Here is a 23,983-nt window from a genome sequence, read left to right on the forward strand (position 1 = left end):
CAGGTAAATACAAAGTAATTTGGGATGCACTAGTAGCTAGGGGGATTAGAAAAGGCCTCATATAGTAGGTGACACTTGAGCTGATTTTGAAGGAAATGAGATTCTAAAAGGTGAGGGGAGGGCATTTCAGGCAGTCACTACAGGAAAATGCAAGTTCTGGCAGGGGAGGGTGTAAGAGTTGATTTGCATATGGTATCTGAGAGAAAAATTCTAAAAAATTTGAATTAAAGAGTAAATGTCCTTCAAGAGTATTAGAGTTCTCTAAAAGTAGAATCAGCTGTTTATGGAGGTATTACGTTTCTCTGGAAATCTTTGCTTAGAGGTTGGATGGCCATGTCTTAGAGATAGAGAGGATTTCTATTCAAATAGGGGCTGGACCAGATGATCTCCAAGACTCCTTCCAACTCTAAGATTTTGTGATTCTATGACTATTTTATTGAAAATGTCTAGGGGCAGCTATTTGGTGCAGTGTACAAGGCTCTGGTCTTGGAGTCAGGAGGACCTGAGTTCAAATCTGACCTCAGACACTTGGCACTTACTAGCTGTGTGACCCTGGGCAGGTCACTTAACCCCAATTGCCTCACCAAAAAGCAAAAAAAAAAAATGTTGAGTAGCTGTTCTTCACTCATTTCAAGTACTGATTAAAAGACAAATTCTTATAAGTAAAAGTAGAAGACAGGAAGTCTTTGCATTACATCTGAGGATTTAGTATGATTTCAGGGAAAGAGCTGATGTCTTACAGTTTTTAGTTATCAAAGAAAATCAGCATCATTTGTCACAAACTCCCTCTTCTCCACTTCTCTGTATTTCATAATTTCCTAAAATTGTCCCCTATTGTATTTTCTTTTGCTCCAGTCTTTGAAGTCTAGATTTTCCACACCAAGATCTACTTCTCTTATATTACATCTTTAATCCCAGTCTCTTCCATCTTCTCCAGCAAGTTGTTCCCATAATCATGTCCTTTCTTTCTATAATCTTCAGGCTTTCCCCATCCACTGATTGCTTCTCTCCTGCCCACATACATGACCACATCCTCCCAATCCTTTAAAAAAAAAAAACCAAAAAACCTTTAACAAGAAAACATTGATAAACTGGAGAGTAGTAAGAGAAGTTCAAACAAGATGATGAAAGACCCTGAATTCCTACTGTAGGGGACCAGCTAAAGAAACTAGGGATCTTTAGCCTGGAAAAGAGAAGACCCAGGGAGTACATGATAGTTGTCTCAAGTTTTGGAAGTTCTGTCACGTGAAAGAGGGATTTAACTTGTTCTTTCTGGCCACAGAGGGCAGAAAATGAATGAGTGGAAGTTTTAAAAGGATAATTTTGATGTAGTATAAAGAGAACTTCCTAACAGAGTTGTAGAAAAGTAGAATGGATTGTGTCAGTAGACCCTCATTGGAGGTCTTTAGGTAAAGCTTGAATAACCACTTATTGAATATGTAGCAGAGAAAATGTTTTTTTCAGCAATAGTTGAACTAGGTGACCACCAATGTCCCTTTCAACTTAGAAATTCTGTGAAAAATCTGCAATAATGAATGTAAAATGTAAGACAATATAAGTGTCAGCTGCTATTATTCAGTACTAAATGAAAGAGAAAAAAAAACTTCACTAGACTGTACCATCAACTCTTAATTCTCATCCTATATCTCTCCTCCATTTCTCAGCCACTCTTAGATGAAACTGTCTGTACTTATTGCCATCACATTTCTCTTGTCACTCCTCATCCCATTGCAGTTAGGATTCTGAGCTTATCCAACTGAAACTGCCATCTCCAAAGTTACCAGTGAACTCCTAATTGCCAAATCTTATATCTTTTTATCAGTCCTCATCCTTAACCTCACTGCAACATTCAACACTGTTGACTACATTCTTCTCTTGGATACCTGCTTCTGTTTTAGTAACAGTGCTCCCTTTTGTTTCCTTTCCTATCTGTCCAATTAGATTGCTTAATCTGTTTCCTTTGTTAGATCATCAGCCATATCACACCCCTTTACTGTTGATGTTCCTTCAGATTCTTTTCTATGTCCTCATATCTCTGTAGTCTCTCATTTTGTGACTTCATCAACTCCCATGAGTTCAATTATAATCTCTGTTCATATGACTGCCAGATCTGTATATTCAGCCTTCTTCTCTTTCGCTCCTGCACTCAGGTTTTGTATCACTAATCAAATACTATATATTTTGAACTGGACCACACAGGGAAATAATAGATCTTCCTTTCCCATTTTGGAAGTCTTCAAGCAAAAGTTAGAGACCAGTTGTCATGTGATTGCAATGGGTTTTTTTTTTCAGGTACGGGTTGGGCCAGAGGGCTGCTCCATTTCTTCTAACTCTGAGATTTCAAGAAGAATTGCCCAAGAGAAGATGCATAATAAAAGATATTATCACATGGTCAGGAATCATATTCGGAAGTACAAAGATCAGTAGGAGTCACTTGGTTTGAGTAGGCACCATGAAAGAAAACTATGCAAAAAGAGTTTATAAGGTTAGGTATATGTAAAATGAGTTGATCTAGAATAGAGAAGCTGAGTTGAACAGCCTACTAGAAATTAATTAAGAACAAAGTTTGTGGGAAGAAGACAGAAACCAGTAAAATAAAATGCACTTGGACTAGACATGTGATTTAATTGGCATAGGGAACTCCTGATGAGAGATTTCCTCTTCTAACATAGATCAGCACCTTCTCTGCACTTAAAGTTATAAGAAAATTTATGGGTTATTAAGAGGTTAAGTAACTTGCTCACAAACACAAACAATACATTTCAAAGGTAGGGCTTGAACCCAGGTCTTCCTAACTCCTAAGCCATATCTATCAACTCACCTATATCGCTGTCTTTCAAAAAAAGTGAAAGACAGAACTAAATCTACCAAAATTTTCCCTTACCATTGCCACACAAAAACCATAGTTAGATTATGTTATGTGCAGAGCACAAGATGGGATCTGAAGCCAAAAACCATTGACCTTGCATTCAGGCCAAAAAGAAAACGAAAAAATTTATATTCAGTGAAGCTTGGGGTAGAATCAATGGAGTATATTCAGACCAGGACAGGAAAGAGTCTAAAAGACTTATACAAAAGGTGATGAAAGGAACTTTATCATGTATTACATACATGATATAATGTTAAAATAGAGTAAGCTCTATGGTACTTAAGAAGAGGGAGCAAGATTTCTTCTAGCCAGAGCAATCAAGAATAGCTCCATGAAGAAGCTGAAATTTGAGCAAGGAATCTGAATATGGTTAGAAATTAGATAGAACTGGACAAGGAGAGCAGTCCAGAATAAGAAGGGGAAAAAAAAGTATTAAAAATATTTATTGCTTCTCAACAGTGGAAGCAGGCTCTCTGCTATATAGAGAGAGTAGCAGACTACTCTCTAGTCGTGAACTAGATCCCCATCACTGAAGATATTTAAGCAGAGGTTGCCATAATGCAGAGGTTCTTAACTCGTTTTTGTGCCACGCACTCCTTTGGCAACCTGATAAAGCCCATGGGCCTTTCTCAGAAAAATGTGTTTAAATATATAAATAAAATACGTAGGATTACAAGGGAAACAAATTATGTCAAAATATAGATATATATTTTTTTAAAGCAAGTTTATGGACACCAGGTAGAAACTTTTATAAAGTCATATGGATTTCCTGAATTGGGCAGAACATTGGACTCACCCAAGGTTTCTTCCAACTCTTAAGTTCTCTGAGTAATCTGAAACTATAATACACCTCTACTTCATACACTAAATCCTAAAATTCCCTTCTGCATAATACAAGTGAACTGATTAGGTGTAGTGGATAGATAATCATTAAGAGGGCTTGAAAAGGGGGTCACCACTAGAGAAGGGAGAAGAGTAGGGAAAACCTATATGTAAAAGCTGGCAGTGATCTAAGAAATTTCCTTTTTTTTTTTTTAAGCACTAGTTGATAAATGAAAAAATAGCTAAAGCAAGCAGTAGCAGGAACCTGATGCTGAACCTTCTATTTGGTGGTAGCCCATTTCCTCAGAAGTTTTTAAATTTAAGTAGACAAATCATATAAATTATTTGGGAAATTATAAGGATACTGCAATACAACCACTGTCTTTCCCTGAAGAACAGATGATGTTTTGTAGGGGACCGTAGCCAATATCTATATACCTATATTGAGAACTGAAAAGCATATTAATCATGCAGACTCTTTAGAATATCTGAGTAGAAATTGAAATTTTTGGAGGGGTGCATTGAGTGTATGAGGGATTTCATCCCAGTAGGTACAGAATGAAAATTTTTAATATTTTCCTTTAAGGCAGAACACTAAAATGCTTTCATTTCAGGGAGATTGGAGGACGACTTCTCATGGTAGAAACCAGGCTTCCAAATGATCTGGCTGAATTTGAAGGAGACTTTTCACTTGAAGGATTGAGACTGTGGAAAACAGCTTTCTCAGCAATGACTCAGAATCCACGACCAGGATCACCACCTCGTAATGGTCAGACAGTGGCCAATAAAGGATCAAACAATAGCCATAAAACTATAGAAGATAAAAAAATTGTGATTATGCCTTGTAAATGTGCCCCAAGCCCCCAACTGGTTCAAACATGGCTTCAAGCCAAAGAAGAGTATGAACGTTCCAAGAAACTACCTAAAACTGAGCAAATTGAAATGGTAAAAAACACTGAAAATTTAGGCTATCCAGTTAACCAAGATGACAGATCTGTAGTGCCTCCCCAAAATAATATTGTCTTACATGTAGCCCCTTCTACAACAGAGATTAAGGAAGACTTGTGTAATTCTGAGCTTAGTACACAAGTCTCAGAGGTTAATTCCATGGAATGTAGTAGAGCTACAGTTGAAAGTCAGACACTGCCACTTGTGGCTTCGTCAGGAGAGCCTGAAAAAGATGAAGATGAGGATGATGATTATTATGTCAGTTATAGTTCCCCAGATTCTCCAGTACTTCCTCCCTGGCAACAAGCAGCATCCCCAGATTCCAAGCTGTTAGATGTAGATGACAAGTCCTGTAAGATGCACAATACAAACCCATCACCAAAAGAACTGAGTTCCCTCCCTATGGAAAACTTCCCAAAACCAGCTAAAAATGGCATACAGGAGAGCCCCCACAGTGAGGCCCAGGAGACTCAAACTAAGTCTCCCTGTCAATTTAGAGCAAAAAATGGAAAATGTGATTCATATTGCCTTCATAGTACACCTATCATACAGAGAAGACGTCTCGATATGCTACCCGAAGCAACTGATATTAGTCCCTTATCAAGAGGTAAGTTTGAAACAAAAAAGTATGCCCCAATATTTCTTGCAATGGATAAGACTATAATAACATATCTTATCTAATGAGTATCAAAAGTAGTTTTTCATAGAATTTAACCCACTGAATTAAACTATAAGTTTATGATTTATGTTTCTGTTACTATTCAGTGACTTATAAAATATTTATTGAAATCTTAATGCATTCATTCAAATGAGAAATAATTTTTGTGCAAGAGGACCAAGGATTTTCAATGAACCCATTTATTAAGTAACTACTATTTGGAAGGCACTGTGGTAAACACCAGAGATACAAACAAAAATAGAAAGCCCCACCCTGAGGTGAACAAAATTATTAGGGGACATAAAACATGTACTTACCTGGAGGAACAGTTGAGTCTTCATAAGAAGATTTGGCATTTTAACAGAGTCCTGAAGGGTGGCAAAGATTTCAATAGACAGAAATGTCAGGGGAAAGCATTTCCCTTGTAGGAAACAAAACAAAAAGCATGTGGAAGTAGATTACCATCCAGGAAGTTTTCATGGAATGTCAAGTATAGTTATCGTGTTTGGGTCTTGTAAATGTCCCATGTCACTAAATGGTTTGGGCATGTATTCAAGCCAACATTCAGAACAAATATTCCATTTTAGGAAGAATATTGTCAAGCTGGAATATGTCCAGGTGAAGGGGGCCAAGCTGGTGAGAAGACTTGAAACCATACTGTAGGCAGGTCATGTGATGAAAGATGGGTAGATTTAGCCAGAAGAAGAGGCAATATAAGGGAGATATGATAGCTGTCTTCTAGTAGATTAAGGGTTGAAATATGGGAATGGAAGAAGTTTGTTGTTGTTTTGTTTTGATGGCTTTTTTTTAAATTAACTCTCAAGGTCAAGAAGTAGGACCAATGAGTGCAAGTTAGAGAGAGCCAAATTTTACTTTGATATCAAAAATTCCTTTCTAAAATTAAAACTGGACAAAAGTAGGATGCATTACTTCATTAGGTAGTAAGTTCACTTCTTTTTGGAAGTGTTCAACTAGAGACTAGATAACTACAGAATCATATGATTTAGAGTTAGAAGAAATCTTCAAGATCATATTATCCAACTTCATTTTACACATGGAGAAACTGAGGCCCACACATGTTGGGTGACTTACCCAAGGTCAGTAACGAAGTAACAAATCCAGAATTCAAACCCAGTTCATTTGACACCAAATCTAGTACTCTTTCCACTATTGTTAAAGGTATACCAGAGAATATTCCAGCTATGTGCATGGATGACCTTGGAGTCAATAATTCCAACTCAATGATTTTTTGAGCCTAAAGTTATTAAATGTCTACTATGCAAGGCATTATAATACTAGATTCTGGAGATAGAGATATGAAAAGATCATATGCCTTGCCTTCTGGAAGTTTATAATGGGTTAAATAAAACATAGACAAATAACTAATATTTTATAATAACTGCATAAGAGAGATCATAGTGAAAGATTACTTCTGGCTGGCATACTTGAGGAAGGCTTCATGGCTCCTAAACTGAGCCTTGAAGAAAAGGATTTCAGCAGGTCTAGAAATTCAGAATGGGGCAGAATTCATTCCACACATACAATTCTTGTGCACACTCAACCCTGTTGGCTTCAGTTTCCTCACCTGTACAATGAACTGGAGAAGGAAATGGCAAACCACTACAATATTTTTGCCAAGAAAACCCCAAATGGGGATATAAAAGAGACATGACTAAAAGAACTCAATAACAGCAAATGGTTACTATATGCTAAAGGGTGGTATACTGGGAGAACAGGGAAAAGTTACAAGAGTATAATTAGGGCAAAGAAAGGTTCAAAAGGAGTAAGATTATGGGAAAAGTAGATTATGTAGGTGATTGTGATCAGAGGGAAAATTCAGAATTCAAGATCTTGGAAGCAGAGCAATTTTGAGTGATGATGAGGTCTAAGATTTGACCACCCCACCAGGATGGCTGAAATAAACAAAAGTTAAGTAACTCATAGAACTATTAGCCCCATAGTTCTAAATAAATGTCAGTTTGATGATTCATTAATATAGATTAGAACTATTAACAAGACCTTTAGATCTTTGCTAGTACCTCGTATCCTCATCACCATCCAACCTCTTCTTTTCGGTGAATTCATTACACTCCAGCTTATTGCTTGGGGCAGAGGTTAACCAGCTGGAGGAACACTTGTTCCTCTGGGACTTGAGGAAATGGAAAGGGTGGAGCTGAACAATAAATTTTGAGCTGCAGAAGAGAGCTTTGAGGAGCTCAAGTCAGATCAGTCTCCTAGTAAAGGATTTGAGTGGAAAGCATAAGGAAACTATTTTGGCCCACATTCTAAATAATAAATTTTCTTTCTACAGAACTAAAAACACAGAAACTGACTCACAGGAAAGGAAGTAGTCCTGACTCTCTTAGAAGAGTTCTCTTAACAACGCAAGCTAAGGTAACTAACTATGCCAAAGACAAGTGGAGGAACCATTCCTTTATATTAGATTCAGTTAAGTTCTCTGTATACACTTCTGTGTCTCATTAGAAACATTTTTATTTGTCCTTATATTTTATATCATTTCATCTTATTTTAACAGCAAAAAATTGCCCCTTTTTAAAGTTTTTGTTGTTGAGATCTAAAAGATTCTTATATGTAAATACAAGTATTACAAAGAAAGTGAATTGACAGACAAAATATACATTATGAGATGCAAATACATTAAATTAGTTTCTGGCAGAATCAGTAATCTATGATATCAGAGCTCACACAGGTGCTTTTTTATCTCTAAAAAAATGTCCTTTTCTTGATTGTATTGTTTTTTTTTCTCAGAATATACTATTAGATATTTTTCAGTTAAATATATTTCATAATATATTTACCATTTATTCTATGAAATTCATGAGTATTTATATACAAGTACCAAACATACATTGGTACTTACTTAATGCTAAGGTGAAATTAATAGATAGGTGAAGAAAGTAAATATTAGATATCACCTGGAATATAAATTATCACTGTGAAAATGACTTGTCTACCTATATCCCACTTCCCATACCACAACAGATTTTGTTTTATCTGAGTTTTGAATTTTTGAAGCATTTTGCTTCTCTGCTTGATTTGCTAAAATGATATATGATGACAAAACTTGCCATTTCTGAGGTATTTATAAATTCTGAATTCTAGAAATAAATGTGAGCTATGGATATATATGTGTGTATACAAATACATACATACATATACACATATATAGATATAGATATATAAACACCTTATGAGGCTTGAAAGCTGGCTGTGAGGAATCTTATTTTTAAAGAAAATAAGGAATCCTAATTTTTAAAAAGATTTCTAAAGATTTTTCATAATTCTTTGATTAAATAATCTTTTTAGGCAACATTCTGTGATAGGGTAAAAACATCATTTAACCTTACCTACTCTGACAAAAAATGGTTACAAAAGTATTGACTCTGATTATCATGCTTCTTAGAAAGGTCAAGATGAGTGTTCAAGGTGTGTAAATGTCAACTTCAGATGAGACTCTCCATTTTCAGTGTCTTGGGGTTGTGTTCTGGGATATCAACACATGTTTTACTCATAGACAATATCAAACATTTTTAGAGATGCCCAAATTTGGTATCTGATGGTATTAGTATTAAAAGGATGTTAATAAAACAAAGGTGGATTCTTCCAGGAAAGATGACTAAAGTGAATGACTTCTATTAATAGCATTAAATATATAAAGAGCATAATAATGGTAACTCTTAAAAATAACTTCTTTTTTTTTTTTGGCTATGTGTATTGCTTTTTATAGAATCAGTTTACAGCTGTAAATGCCCCAAAGAAAGAAACTTCCCAGATTGAAGGACCATCTTTAAACAATACTTATGGTTTCAAAGTCAGCGTGCAAAACCTACAAGAGGCAAAAGCCTTACATGAGGTAATTTTTTTTTCTAATACTAAGTAAGATAGCATATATTTTTCTAGAGCAGTTTTGTTTAGCAAAGGTATAATAATATGAAACTATGTCTACATTTTTTATCTTTGCTCCTCTTAGCTGTTTCTAAAAAAAGCCCTATTTTGGTGCCTGTGATGGCATGGAAGTGATCCTGGGTCCTTAAAGGCAATTCCAGTAAACTACAAGCTCTGCCAGGGTCTATAATCTGAAAAAGTTTCAGTTAATAGTTCCAGTGATAGTTTGGGTCCATTGTCCAAGAACCAGCCTAGCTAAATACTGACAGGCTCTTCACCATTAGATTTGTGTGGTTATCACAATGTGATGAATTCTTTGGCCAAGACAAACTATGAAATAAAGGAAAATATAAAATGGCCATGAGTTGCCCCTTTCTACTTCTGTAGTGTTGGTAGAAAAATGGTGGAAAAGGGGCTGAGGGAACCAAGAATCATAGAGTTTTAGATCATCTATCATAAACATTAAACTAATGGTGCTTTAAAAGTGAGGACTTTGTCTATGACCAACAAGTCAGTATGTTACCAGACAAACTGAGCCATGTCAGTATTACATTCTCACTGTGATTGAAGCCAGGAGACATTAGGGAAATTGCAGTAAGTAGAAGGGTGACTCATAGGTTCTCTTTGGAATTGGTTTTACCATGTGACCAAAAACAACAAGCCAGTTCATTGGTTGTTTGGTTATCTCATCTTTCAGTGCTCATAATGAACATAAGAAAAAAAACCCATCACAATGAGAATCATAGTTTATTTACCAATAAGTTTTTCAGAAGATGATGTGGCACAAAATTTCTATGAAGAACTTAAGAAAAGTTGCCAAAATAGTGAATTCAGTGCAAAGGTGAATATAGTAATGGATTGTGAAAAATATGAAAAATACAGATCAGAATTAGGAAACAAAGGAGTTGGAAGATTTTGAAATATTCAGAAACTTCCCTCTATATGTCATGAACACCCTTATTTAAGAAGAGTTGGAGGGTACTGCAGTTGGTGAATTCAAATGAATGAAACAGACCATTTCTTAACATCTAATTATCAATGTGAATGTCATTTCCAAGTCATCCACCTTCATGGTTCAGACCATGGACTTACTAGAATAAAGATAAAAATCAAGTAGAAGGGGGCAGCTAGGTTGTGCAGTAGATAAAGCGCTGGCCTTGGAACCAGGAGAACATGAGTTCAGATCTAACTCCAGGCATTTACTAGCTGTGTGACCCTGGGCAAGTCACTTAACCCCTGATTGCCTAAAAAAAGGGGGCAGGGATGTGCAGCTAGGTGGTGCAGTGAATAGAGCACTGGCTCTGGAGTCAGGAGGACATCAGTTCAAATCTGGCCTCAGTCACTTGATCACTTGATCTTTACTAGCTATGTCACTCTGGGCAAGTCACTTAACTCCAACTGCCTTGCCCCCCCCAAAAAAAAAATCAAGTAGAAGGAAGCATGAAGTGAAAAAGATACTGGAAAGAAATGAAGGGAAAAAAACAGTGGTTTTGTTGACCATTTAGTTTAGCTGATATAAAATAATCACCACAACAAGGAAGCAAAAAGAATGTAGAAACCACCTAACAAAAAGATATGACAACTGAGGAAAACATTGATTTAGAGCATAAACCCATTTGCAGAATATTAGAGAAAGATGATCAATGATTATTAATAATACAGCTATGTGAAACAGCAAGGCATAGTGGAGCAAAAAGCAAATCTACACTAAATTTGGATGAGACCCAACTAAGTGCATTTATAGAATAAACTGGGAGGACAGATACAGAAAAATTAGAACAAATCTGCCAGTGTTTTTATAGTAATTCAGTTTCATGATCTAGTACAATGGAACCACCATATTTAGATGCTTAGTACTTTTACTCTATAATGACTAAGTGCTATTTGAGGAAATGGAGATGTCGTTTAAGAAAATGAAGTTAGCAAGAGTAGCTGAACCAGAATAAGGACACACAGAAGAAATCCATGCTGAAGTCAATAAAATTTTGAAAGCATTGGGGGTAGAAGAGGAATAAATTTTCATGATACCTGTAAAATAGGTAGATACTTTTAAAATGAAATGTTATTATTAGAAGAGAACATCACTCATCAGTTTGGGGAATGGCTGAACAACTTGTGGTATATGAATGGAATGGAATACTATTGTGCTATAAGAAATGATAAGCAAGCACACTTCAGAAAAACCTGGAAAGATTTACATGGACTGATGCTGAGCGAAGTGAGCAGAACCAAGAGAACATTGTACACAGTTAACAGCCACGTTGTACGATGACTGACTTTGATACACTTAGCTCCTCTCAGCAATGCAAGGATCTAAGACATCTCCAAAAGTCTAATGATGGAAAATGCTCTCCATATCCAGAGAAAGAACTATGGAGTTTGAATGCAGATGGAAGCATATTATTTGCTCTTTTTTTTTCTCTTCTGTTTTGTTTCTTCTTGCTTGTGGTTCCTCCTATTGGTTCTAATCCTTCTTTACAACATGACTAATATGAAAATATGTTTAATAGGAATGTATATGTAGAGCCTATATCAGATTGCATGACATCTTGGAGGCAGGGAGGAAGGGGGAGAAAATTTTTAAAATTCAAAAGCTTATGGAAGTGAATGTTGAAAACTAAAAATAAATTAATTTTTGAAAAAGAGGAGAACATCAGTACCCACCCATCACTATGCTTTATTTCTCATTTATAAAATTCTTATGAGAATCTCTATAAACATATCCAGGATATTCTCAATGAAAATAAGAGAATGGAAGAGGCATATTTCACAAATGATCTACAGCAGGACACATCTTCATTAATGTGAATAATTGAATAAAAAAGAGAGCATACTAGATTCCACCATATTTATTATTTACTGTTCGTTTTTAAGCCAAAACTTCCTAGAGCAAAATGCATGCTTAAAGGCTGTCCTCCAACAAAGTATGCCTTTTGTATACATTCAGATCACATGAGATTCCTTGTTAGATACAATCAGAGATAATTTTGTTCATTGATCTCATGACTATCCATATCATACAAATCAAAAGACATGGAGGTCTGTGCTAACTAAAGTTATTAGACCCAGTCATTCATTGTATCTTGTGCACAGTTCAAATGAAAGAATTTTCTGTAGATAATAAAGTTCTCCAGATACTCCTCTTTGGGGTGATATTGTGGTGATTCCATCATGTGCCAAATTCTGCAGGATTCGCTTAACAAAGTCCATGGCTACTGAAAAACAATTTTGCCTAACTATCCACACAGGAAAAAAACAAATAAATGAAGTGTACCTGTTGTTCTGACTATTGATATGCACCTGAATGAGCAGTCTTTTAGCACACTCATATTGGATGGGACTAAATAGAGAGTTGAGTTTGGCCTAAAATTGCATAAATGGAAGCAAGTGGGATTGTATTTGAGAAATTGCGCTTTCTGTGATCCAAACTTATTCCTAAAACTAAAACCCATTTTTAATACCAATATTCAGGCAATAATTTGAACTCTCCAAAGAATCAACATTGAAGACAACCCAAAAGGCAATTGAGTTATGCATGGTAGGAGTAGACTACAACATATTACCAACAGTAGAACAATAATGAATTCAGGAAGTGGTATCATCATTCGGGGCATTTATATGATCAGAAAAGGAGGTGGACTAGTTATACAGGAAGAGCAAAGGATAATATCCCAGTATTGGTGTCTGTAGAATGTCAAAAGAACTAAAGAAAAATCTCAAACCCAATGAATAATTCACATAGGGAGAATTTATGGATGGGGAGTAGACTGCACAGATGAGTTTCAGTTCATACCTTTGGAGGTAATATCCATGTTAGTGAAGTCATAGATTAATTGACATTTTTACTATTATAATACGTATTTAAAAGGTGAAAGTCTCAGAAGCAGGATTCTACTGTTGAGATTAACTTGTAGTGTCATATCTGGATTTTAGGGTCTGGTTCAGCTGTTCTTACTGACTTCATTTTCTTAAGTGCCTGATTTAGCAAGGTGAGATCTGAGATGTTAAGAGTCCAAATGAAATGATTCCGTTGTCATACTTGATTGTGTAAATATGAATCCTTTACTACTAAAATTCAGTTTAAAAAGAATATATCAAATATATATATTTAATATATTAATTAAATACATTTAATATATTAAAAAATATATTAAAACCTAAATGACCTTTTTAAAAACCCTTCTGAGCATTTGACAGCAACATTGTTATATGTTTATTCCGAAGTTGGAGCCTAATGCTAGTGAAATCCTGTTTTCAGGCTGGCCCTTGCAATTCTCAAATAGAAGGGGCCCTGTGTCCCTGATACCACAGATACAGCAACTGACCAACTGCTATCAATGGGCAGGTAAGCCCAATAGCCCCAGGAATAGGAGTACCCCCAGACCACCAACCCTGGTGCTGTCAGTACAGGGAACAACCCTTGTGGAGATGTCACCTGGCAACTGCCTTTGCGGATGCTGCAGCCCTCATCTCCTCAGCCTTTATAGATTATCACCACCAAACTTCTTGGCATTGTCAAATTGTTCAGTATCAAAAATAGATGTGTGTTGTTCAGGGAAGCAACATTAAAGAATAATGCTTTCCATCTGCTTTGCTGGTGTACCCTAATAATCACTGGGCCTTCATCTGACTTGCTGCTGAAACTTCCTAAAAGTGTTGTCTTCCACCTATTAGAATGTGAGTTCCTAAGAGCAGTTAACTGTCTTGTTTTTCTATTTGCATTCCCAGAACATAGTACAGTGCTTTATACATAATAAGTACTTACTAAATGCTTTTTCATTCATTCAGGATCATCAAGTCAGTCTCTTTATCACAGGTTAATATCACTATGTTAATGCACCTTAAATCTAGCCAGCTGTCTTTAAAATTTGTGCTATTGGATATTGCAGGAACTAAGGTTAAAATACCTGAGTGGATTTCCTCAAATTGATCACTATTAGAGTAAAGCCACTTAAATCACATATTGTACTGTCAGTAGGTCAATAGCCATAGACAGGTCAAGCAGATGGCAACAATAAATTGTTACTATTTGTGTCTCATTAATTATCTTAAACTTAACACATGAAAGTTTTATGTATAGACAGATTAAGTTCTAGAAGGGTTGGACAAATGACCTTGCTGAAAAAATCCCCCTTACTTTATGCATATTGGCTAATGCCTGAAATTTTACTGGTTAGAACTTTGTCCCTTTAGCTCAAGCCTCTGATCCCTGATGTAATGCAGATATCCCTGGGAGAACTAATACATTACTGTTATTAGCTATTTTCATCTTAGTGTGAATGATGGAGCAGGTAGCAGGTTTTTATATGAAGATCATTGGAGAAAGACTAAGGGTACCACCTGCCTGGGAGCAGCTGAGAAAACTGCAAGAGTGGGACTGAAGACATTGTCTTGTTCCACTGTTTTTCCTGGAGGCATTCTAGTCTGTAAAAAACATGGAATTTATGTAATTTATGAGGAAGACATCAAATACAATTTCATTTATAACTCAAGATTTAAACTTAAAATCATAGAACTTTAGAGTTGAAAGGAATCTCAGTGATCAACTTTTTCATATGCATGTAAGTAACCAGTCTCATTTCAGCCTTTTCATGAGCATATAATGAAACTGAGACCCAGAAATGCTTAATAACTAGCCAGACGCATGTAGGTAGTGAGCAGTAGAGTTAGAAGTAGAACCCATATTTCTTGATTCTTAATTTGTACTGTCCTGCAGCCTCCCTTAATGTGTTTTCTTCTTCATTTAGAATTTCACCTTCTAGAGCTACTGAATTCAAATATATTCACAATAGTTCTTGGTCATCATAACATTTTTTTCTTGCAATTCTAACTCAAATCTAAAGGGCATATTTGTTCAAGTAGTGAATACTAATCTAACAAAAATTCATCTTCCTTTGGCCAACTAAAACTTTGCACAGAATTTTTTGCTTTACCTTTTATCATTTAAAAACTAATTTTTCATTTTCATATCTAATTGTTCATTTTATCAACTTTTCATCATCCCAATTTAGATATTATACATATTCGTCCACCTAACCAGAGAAGGCTTTTTGGCTCTTTTCTTCCAGTATTACTTAGAATGTCATTTAAGTGGCACCTAGTGGCAGAATTAGAAACTGATACAGCAGCTCGCTCTTTCCACTTCACTTTCTTCCCACTTAAGAAGGCTATGCATAGCTATGTTATCCCTTTTCCCTCTGTTTTTAACCACTCATTGCTTAGTCTTTTCAGCAGTTTAAATATCCGTATCTCCAGCTATTCCTCATATATCTCCTAGGCTCCTCTCCCTTACTTGTCACCCTCCTCTGGACATAATCTAAAGTCCCTGTTAAAATGTCCTTCTCAAAACTGGGAGGAACTGAGCTACCAGCAGAGAAAATGAATTATTACCTACCTTATTCTGGGCATTCCACACATATTAGTGTAGCCTAAGTTCATGTTAGCTTTTTTGACAGTTATATCACATCTTTTGTTTTAACCATGTACTTCATTAAATTCTTTTTAAGGTAGTTCATACACCATTAACAACAAGTCAGAAATCAATTCTTATCCAAACAAGATAGAAGGGCAAAAGATAAATTAGTCATTACATAAAATTGAAAAGTTGTTGCATAAACTAAATTAATGCATCTAGAATAATAAAGAGAAGTAGTCAACTAGGAAAAAGATCTTTATGTCAGGTATTTCCTGATAAGGGTTTGGTGTTTGTACAAAACTAATACCATTATATAAAAGCAAAAGGTCTTGACAGAGTCCAAAATATTAACAACCATATGATAGAATGCTCCAAATTATGAATAAGAGGAATACAAATCAAAACAACTCCATCCAGCACATTAGTAAAGAAGATGAAAAATAAAAAGTTAATTTTAGAGAGGTTGTGGAAAGACAGGCACACTAATGCATTTGTTGGTGAAACTGTAAATTACTAGTTTTCTGCAAAGTAGTGTAGAATTATGCAAATAAAGTAGCTACAATGTCCATCTCTCTTGACCCAAAGATTGTACTGCTGGGCCTATATATACTTCAAGAAGGTAATTGATTAAAAAGAAGACCCCCATATATAGTAAATTTTTATAGCAACACTTTTTGTGGTAGCAAAAAACTAGAAACAAAGTAGATTATCATCAATGGGGAATGACTAAATAAACTGTGGTCCATGAGCATAAGGATGAATACAGAGAAAAATGAAAAGACCCTCATGAATTGATGCAAAATGAGCTAAAAAAGAGCTAAGTAAAAAATATATACAATGATTGCAGCAATGTAAATGGAAAGAACAACCACTAGAAAATAATAAAAAATGACTGTTATAAAATTATAAAGAAGATGCTTTGGCCCGAAGAAGAGATGAGAAGACTCTCTTCTCCCTTCTGCCTTGCAGAGGAAATTTGGCATATAATGTCAAAATTTTTTAATATATTGATTTGCTGAAATTTTTTCTTTTCTTTTCTTTTTTTAAAGTTTTGTTATAAGAGATGGCTCTCTGGGAGGGGAAGGAAGAGGCAGTATGAAAACAAAGGTATCATTAAAAATCCATCCCAAGTTACTATTAAAAATTACCAAATTTGGTCCTAGAGGAGAGATGAGAAAGTGTACCAACCTCCCTTCTCCGCAGAGCTAAGCATCTCTGGGTATAGAATATTGCATATAAACTGTCAGATTAGGTTGATATACTGGTTAGTTTATTAAACTGCTTTTTTCCCTTCTTATTCTTTGTTTGAAGGGATTGAGTATTTTTTGTATTTCTATAGAACCCTTAAAGAATGCTTTGCAGAAAGAAGCAACAATAGAAAAAATTCTAAACACTGTCTAGAAATGTTTTAATTATTCAAGAGATGCCACATCTTGTAAGGAATAAAAATAGGGGAGGAGAAATGATGAATGTATGTACATATACATACATAGGTATATATTTCTATTTAATAGCTGGAACTTATATAGCAGTTTAAAATTTACAAAACACTTTATGTATGTTAACATATATTAAATACAAGTGCACATCCTTGTATATATATAAAAATCAAAATTATGCAAAAATAGTATATTAGGGTTTTTTAAAATTCTTATGATGCCTTTTTTTCCACATGTCAACATGACTCAATGATGAACACATTTCTTGTTTCTGTTTTGTAGATCCAAAATCTGACACTCATCAGTGTAGAGTTGCATGCTCGAACCAGACGAGACTTGGAGCCAGATCCTGAATTTGATCCTATATGTGCTTTGTTCTACTCTATCTCATCGGATACCGCACTACCAGACACGGATAAAACAGAACTCACAGGTGTAATTGTAATTGATAAAGACAGCACAATCTCCAACCAAGGTATTTGTAACTTTCATAACTATAGATAAATGAAAATATTGCCCTAGCAACACCTGAATTTTAGAAGGACTCCATGAAAGGAGGGGGTGTCACTGCTATAAATCTACTGTTTACCTTTAGAAGGTTAAGCCGATTCAAAAATTTTTGCTTAGGAGCCCAGAACTAAATTTTAGCATACTTATTTAATTATCAGTAAAGGTAGAAAACTGTAAAATTTTGAGATTCTGATAGGATGAATAACTATATAACCAGTCATTTTAAAAATAATATATAAAAATTTAGATGGTGAACACTATAACACTATACCCCCCTCCATGTGCATGAAAATTAGAGCATGCAAATGACATCCATATCCATTAATGTATCATTTATCTGCTTTATCATGCATTTATGTACTGGATTATCCTAATATAATCTGCTTTTGGAAATTATTATAAAGAATTCATTAAATCTGTTAATTTTCTTTTTCATCTCTTCATGAAAATACACATTTTAACTCTTAATACACATTATCTACCTTGTAAATTATTTTAGAGAACACTGGATTGTTTCTCTGCAGTTTTAATGGTAACCATTTCATATAGTAATTTTGACCACAGGAAAGGATAATAGGCAGAAGCAAAATAATGAATTTACTGAATTCTGTTTTCATAGAAATAGGAGGTTTTAAGATGCATTTGTATATTATTGCATATATTAAAATTTTTGGTTAAATGAATTATGTTTTTGTGTTAGAAAAGATTACTATAATGAGAGATTCTGGTAACTTTATTTTAAAATAAAGCTAAAAGAACTTACAGAGTGACATACAGTAAATATTTTATTTGTTTGCTAGGTATCAGAAACCAGACTCCATTACTTATTCGTTCTGGAATTACAAGATTAGAAGTCACTTATGCTGCTGATGAAAAGGCACTTTTCCAAGAGATAGTAAATATAATTAAAAGGTATTGTTTTATATGTTACAATTTTCTTTTTTCTTTTTTGCTCAAAGCAGTTGAATAGCTCTGTCAGCTTCTTACTGAAAAAATTTCTGTTAGTCTGAAAAATGTATGTTAGTTATTTTCTTCAAGTCTTATCTCCCAGACAATCAGTGTGCTTGTCTCAGAATAAAACTGTTACTGTGTTCTGCTTCTCTTCTAACTTGTCACCTACTGTTTTGAGGGCAGTTAAGAGTACATAAGCCATCTTTTAAAAAAAATAAACAAGGGGGCAGCTAAGTGGCGCAATGGATAGAGCTCCAGCCTTGGAGTCAGGAGGACCTGAGTTCAAATCTGGCCTCAAACACTTGACACTAGCTGTGTGACCCTGGGCAAGTCACTTAACCCCAATTGCCTCACTAAAAAGCGAACAAAATAATTTTTAAAAAATAAACAAAACCTTCCTCTCCTTGCCTCACCTCGCCATTGTAGTTCTCAAGTCTAGTGCACATTGTGTCTGCACAAAACCAGCCCCTCACAATGGTGTCACCATTAAATCTTCGGTGTAACTATTTACTTAACAAGACAAAATCACGAATCACCAATATATCACAGGTACTCAGCATAAAGCAAATGCAAGAATAATCAGTATATCGCAATCTACACGTAAACGTGGGTCACATTCTCCCACCTATGTACTGTGTATCTGTCCAGGAAAATGCTTACGTACTTACATACTTATAGGAGCATGGCAGGGAAGGCACCTGAGTGCCATGGAAGGGCAAGCTAGGATGTCATTGGTCTATTCAGGAACATCTGCACTACAGGACCATTTTTCTGTTGCCTTCTCTTATGATCTTTACTCTCCTGCTGGCCAAATCCTCTCTGAAACTGATAAAGCAGTTTCAAACTCTTTTAACTCACGATCCATTAAGCCAAAGAACTAAAAAGTTTATTAAGCTGGCACTCTCTGGGTATTGCAAACAAAGCCAGCCATTTCTTCACTTTACCGCAATTCTGCATCATCCAATCAGTTGTCAGCCTATTGGTCTTAGGAAAGATCTGCTACCAAGCTTTTCATTTCTCCTTTCTGCTTTTCCCTCAAACCAGAGGGGGCAGCAAAGAACAATAGGCCTTTCTGAAAGGCCTCTCTTTTCTCAAACCATAGATGGTGCTAGAGGGCAGTAGCTGAAATTAGAGTGTATGACTTCAGCTCTCTTCCATTGAGAATCCCCCTTGTCAGCTGGCTCCCTCCTGCTGGTCTCCTGATAGAGCAGTATTACCTCTGGCTTTTCCATCCCTGCTAAGTTTTTCTTCCTGCTTATTTCTTCCATATTTGCCAGCTCTTCACTGACCACCTAGGTTTTTCACTATTTTCAATAGCTCGAATCAGATCTTCCTGGTCATCAGGTATTCATCTTTTTCTAATGATATAAAAACTCATCAATACCCCATTTCTGTTATAAAACCAACACATCTTATTTAGTCATCTCACACTCCCCAGATAGCTATTTGATTTATTATTTTGTGAGTTTTAGCTTTGGAAGCCTTCAAAACAGTTACATGCAGACAATTTGAGAAACCCAGTGCCCTACATCCTTGGCTATTTCTCAGTCCCCAGACTTGTCCACTGAACATTCTATGCTTTTTTACACTAGCATTTTATAAATGTGTAGTTCATAGAAATTATCTTTCTGCCCCTTTCGGCATAAAACTATTCGCATAGAGCTATTCACATAATAAAAGAGCAACACCTTACATCCTTTACAAGGTGACTTAAGCCATATTACTTATGCAAAAGTTCATTTTCTGCCCCTTCTAACAACCAAACTACTCACATCTTTTCTGAAACTATGCCTCTTTGCACATGGATTTTTTAATAGTTTTTTATTAAACAAAAGGTGTTTTTTCTGCTTCTTATAGCCACCAATCTGTTCACTTGTGAAAGGGCCATTGCATTCTTTCCAAGTTATTTATTGCATCTTTGTTATGGAAAAGCACTTTTTTGCCCCTTTCAGCAGCCTTAACTGCTCATATCTTAAAGGGACATATATCACAAAGTGCCCAGTAGACCTAAAAGAAAAGATGGTGGCAGCAAAAGTTGTATATAGGACCCTTAAAAAATGCTTTGCAGAAAGAAGCAACAACAGAAAAATTCTAAACACAGTCTAGAAATGTTTTAATTATTCAAGAGATGCCACATCTTTTAAGCAATAAAAATAATTTTACTAAATTTAAGCATCAAAACTTCCCTTCCTCAGAATTCAATTTCAGTTTGGTGTACTGTTTAGTCAACAATTTTGTGAAAAGATTTTAGCTAACGTTAAATTTTTTTTCTCTCTGGTTTTCATTTCTATTTTGATTATAACCACTGGCATCAATAGAATTCTGCCAAATTTAAATAATCTTGGAAGCTCTAAAATAAAGTCATCCAACCCACTAACATCCTTTGTAGACAAATGTCATTTATGGCAGAAGTTCTGTGCCTTTTCAGCTCTGGAGAGAAATGGAAGAGGAGTGAGATTTGTTTTCAGGGAGAAGTAAAAGGAGTTTAAAGTCAAGTCCTCCTGCCCTTGTAGTGAGAGAAGAAAAGAAAGTCTCTGTCTGTCTAGAGAACAAGGAACACAGAAATCGTACTACCTGAGTAGATTCGGGCACAGGTAAACTCTGTGGTAGACACTGAGTCTCATGGTATAGGGAAAAATGTATTCCCTAGCTTCCTGATTTCTCTGTGAATTCAGTATACATTTTCCCATAGATTCAATAGGAAATTGATTTTTTGTTTTTTGTTCTGTACTTCCGTGGAAAACTAAACAAAGACTAACCTAGGCGTCTTATCATCATTGTATGAAGTTTTTCTATAGTATAAGGCATTTTGAATTCCAGACCACCAATTTACAAACTATTGGACCATAACCTGTTTGTAATTTGGTTAGTTTTCTAGATTGTCTGTATTATTGCCAATACTATTTCATGCCTATTTTCTAATTTTATTTTTCCAATTAACAAGCATTTATTTTCTCTCCCTCCACTCCCAATTTAAAAAGAAAAACAAACCTTTGTAACAAATATCATTGTCAAGCAAAACAAATTTCTACACTGTCCATGCGCAAAATTCTGCGTCTTGAATCCTTCTCTTAGGAAGTATGTAGCATAGATCATCGTTAGTCCTCTAGAATCATGATTGTACATTGCATGGTCAGAGCTCTTAAGTCTTTCAAAGTTTTATGGCTTTACGGTGTCATTTTTGTTTAAATTGATTTCCTGGTTTGCTCATTTGACTCTGCATCAGTTCATGCAAGTTTTCCCATTTCATAAAAGTTTTCTCTGAATCCATCCATTTTGTCATTTCAAGTGGCACAACAGTGTTCCATTACATTCCTATAACAAAATTTGTCCAGCCATTCCCTTACTAATTGGCACACTCTTTCCCTTTCTTTGACGCTACAAAAACAATGATTGTAAGTTTGTGTATGTGTACATTCTTTGATCTCTTTGGGTTATAGGCCTAGTAGAGGTATCTCGTGGTCAGAGGATATGCAGGTTTTAGTGCCTTTTGGGGCATAGCTCTAAATTGCTTTCCAGAATGACTGGACCAATTCAGAAGCTTCATCAGCAGTGTAATCTATATTTTTTAAACTCACTTGGATAATCTGGTATTTCATATTAGTTTATTAATTTTAATAGTTATTAACAGAAAAATATGAGGAAGGTCATAAAAATAACCATGTATACCCCAAGATAGTAATTCTTGCTAGTCACAGGCATTTCCAGCCTTTTTAAAAACTTCAGTTCTTTAGTAATTTAAGGTTTCTCTTCATTGCTTGCTTTAGTCATTTAACTACCTTAGACAAACTGAAAAATGCCCCTTAGAATCTGAAGTTACTTAACTTATTAGCTTTAGCTTAAGTATTTTGTTACCCTAGACAGCTGCTTAAGTTGCTTGCTTTATAGTTATTAGTTGACCTGTTTCCTATTTAAAGGAAAAAAAGTACCAAAGTGGGAGTTTGCACAGAGGAAAAAATATAGTGGGGGACAGACCTTAGACTGAGCCATATGGACTGAAAAATAAAAAATTTTTTTAAGCCTAGAGAAGTGTTTTCTACAAAATGATGTATTGAATTAAATGACACAACTTCAAAACTGTTACCATTCACTGTGTCTGTAAAATGAAAGTAAGATTTTTTTGTAGCTAAGAATTGGTATTATTGAGTCTTCACAGTATCCATGCTGCTTTTCCTTTTTTCAGAGAGGGTGTCTGAAGCATATAGATTTCCAGTACCCACACTCCTATTTCAGCCAACAGTACTAGCCAAAGGCACATAAGAACTTAAATCAATACCAATGTGTATATGTACTAGCATATGCCCAATAATGTCACTAGAAGTTGCATACTTTTTTTCTTGCTGTGTAGGCAGTTTCCCAACAGAAGGAATATCTTCCAGGATTGAGAATTCTGTCTGTCTTTTGCAGGTGCAAAACTTTTCCCAAATGTTTTCTCTAAGAATCCGAATTATACCAGTAATTAAGAAAATATGGCAAATGTAAATCGTGAAAAGTAGCTCTGGGCTTTTATTGTCAGACAAATACCATATGAACAGTAGAAAGAGTATCAAAATGTTAATCCTACAATAACTTTTCAGTTCTATATCTACTTACTAAAAGGCATGTTTTCCCGTGTTGAATCCTTATGGGACATATGGCAAACACAGGGAAGTAATGTGGCAATGGAAGAGCCACCATGGGACTGGAGAGAACTTCATTCCATATAGTGTTTCTTCCTAAAAGAATTAATTTTTAGATATATAAGATGTAGAAACTGTCTAGAGAGAGATGCTGCAGTTTGACTAGTTGATCTATCACCTCTAAGACTGCAATGATTTGCTTAACTCAAGACTTCTTGATTATATTATAATATAATATAATAGTTATTATATTTAGCTTTTTTTGGAGCAAAATCAGAAGGGCCTTGTCCCTGCTGTAGTATTCCAAACCCACAAGACCCCTGTCCTTAAAAATAAATAGGAGAAAGAGAGATATGTCAGTACTGTAAGGTAAGATCTCCATTCTGACACTTTGAAACCTACTCTAAATATGTGAGCTTTGTCTATCATCCTTGCACTTTCCCTACACCTGGCCTTTGTTCCCAGATCTCATGTTATGTTTGGGTCAGAAGTCTGTGGTAGGTCCAGAGCTTAATGCAGCTTACAAAGTACAATCAAGTGAAATCTTGCCATATTTCGAGACTTGACAGCTGTAGAGAGGCAGTTTCGTTGTCAGAGTTAAGAGTGAACAACAAGACAGTATTTATACTTCTGCATATAGTATTTAACTATCTAATGCTCTTTCAAAGAAAATGAATGTAATAAATCAGCCTTTTAAAGTAGATTCTATTTAATATGTATACTCCCTAGATTCCTTCAAATCTCACTTCTAGTGCTTTCTCATGTCTGTATATGTCTTTTCCTACCAGTAAGCCTCTTAAGGACAGAGTCTTGGTTTTTTACTCTATCTCTTTTCACCTGTCATGT

The 23,983-nt window shown here is 35.3% G+C and overlaps 1 protein-coding gene across 1 annotated transcript in view; it reads left to right on the forward strand.

Annotated features, from left to right (window-relative positions):
* The window catches only part of REV3L (REV3 like, DNA directed polymerase zeta catalytic subunit), a 253,112-nt gene that overhangs the window by 165,334 nt on the left and 63,795 nt on the right, over window positions 1–23,983 (forward strand). Inside the window, 5 exon segments of the mRNA XM_021008089.2 lie at window positions 4,306–5,246; window positions 7,609–7,691; window positions 9,046–9,171; window positions 17,340–17,532; window positions 18,368–18,479. Coding sequence (XP_020863748.1) covers window positions 4,306–5,246; window positions 7,609–7,691; window positions 9,046–9,171; window positions 17,340–17,532; window positions 18,368–18,479 — 1,455 coding nt within the window.

This window comes from Phascolarctos cinereus, unplaced genomic scaffold (assembly GCF_003287225.1).
Source record: "Phascolarctos cinereus isolate Bilbo 61053 unplaced genomic scaffold, phaCin_HiC Scaffold_5;HRSCAF=322, whole genome shotgun sequence".
NCBI lineage: Eukaryota > Metazoa > Chordata > Mammalia > Diprotodontia > Phascolarctidae > Phascolarctos > Phascolarctos cinereus.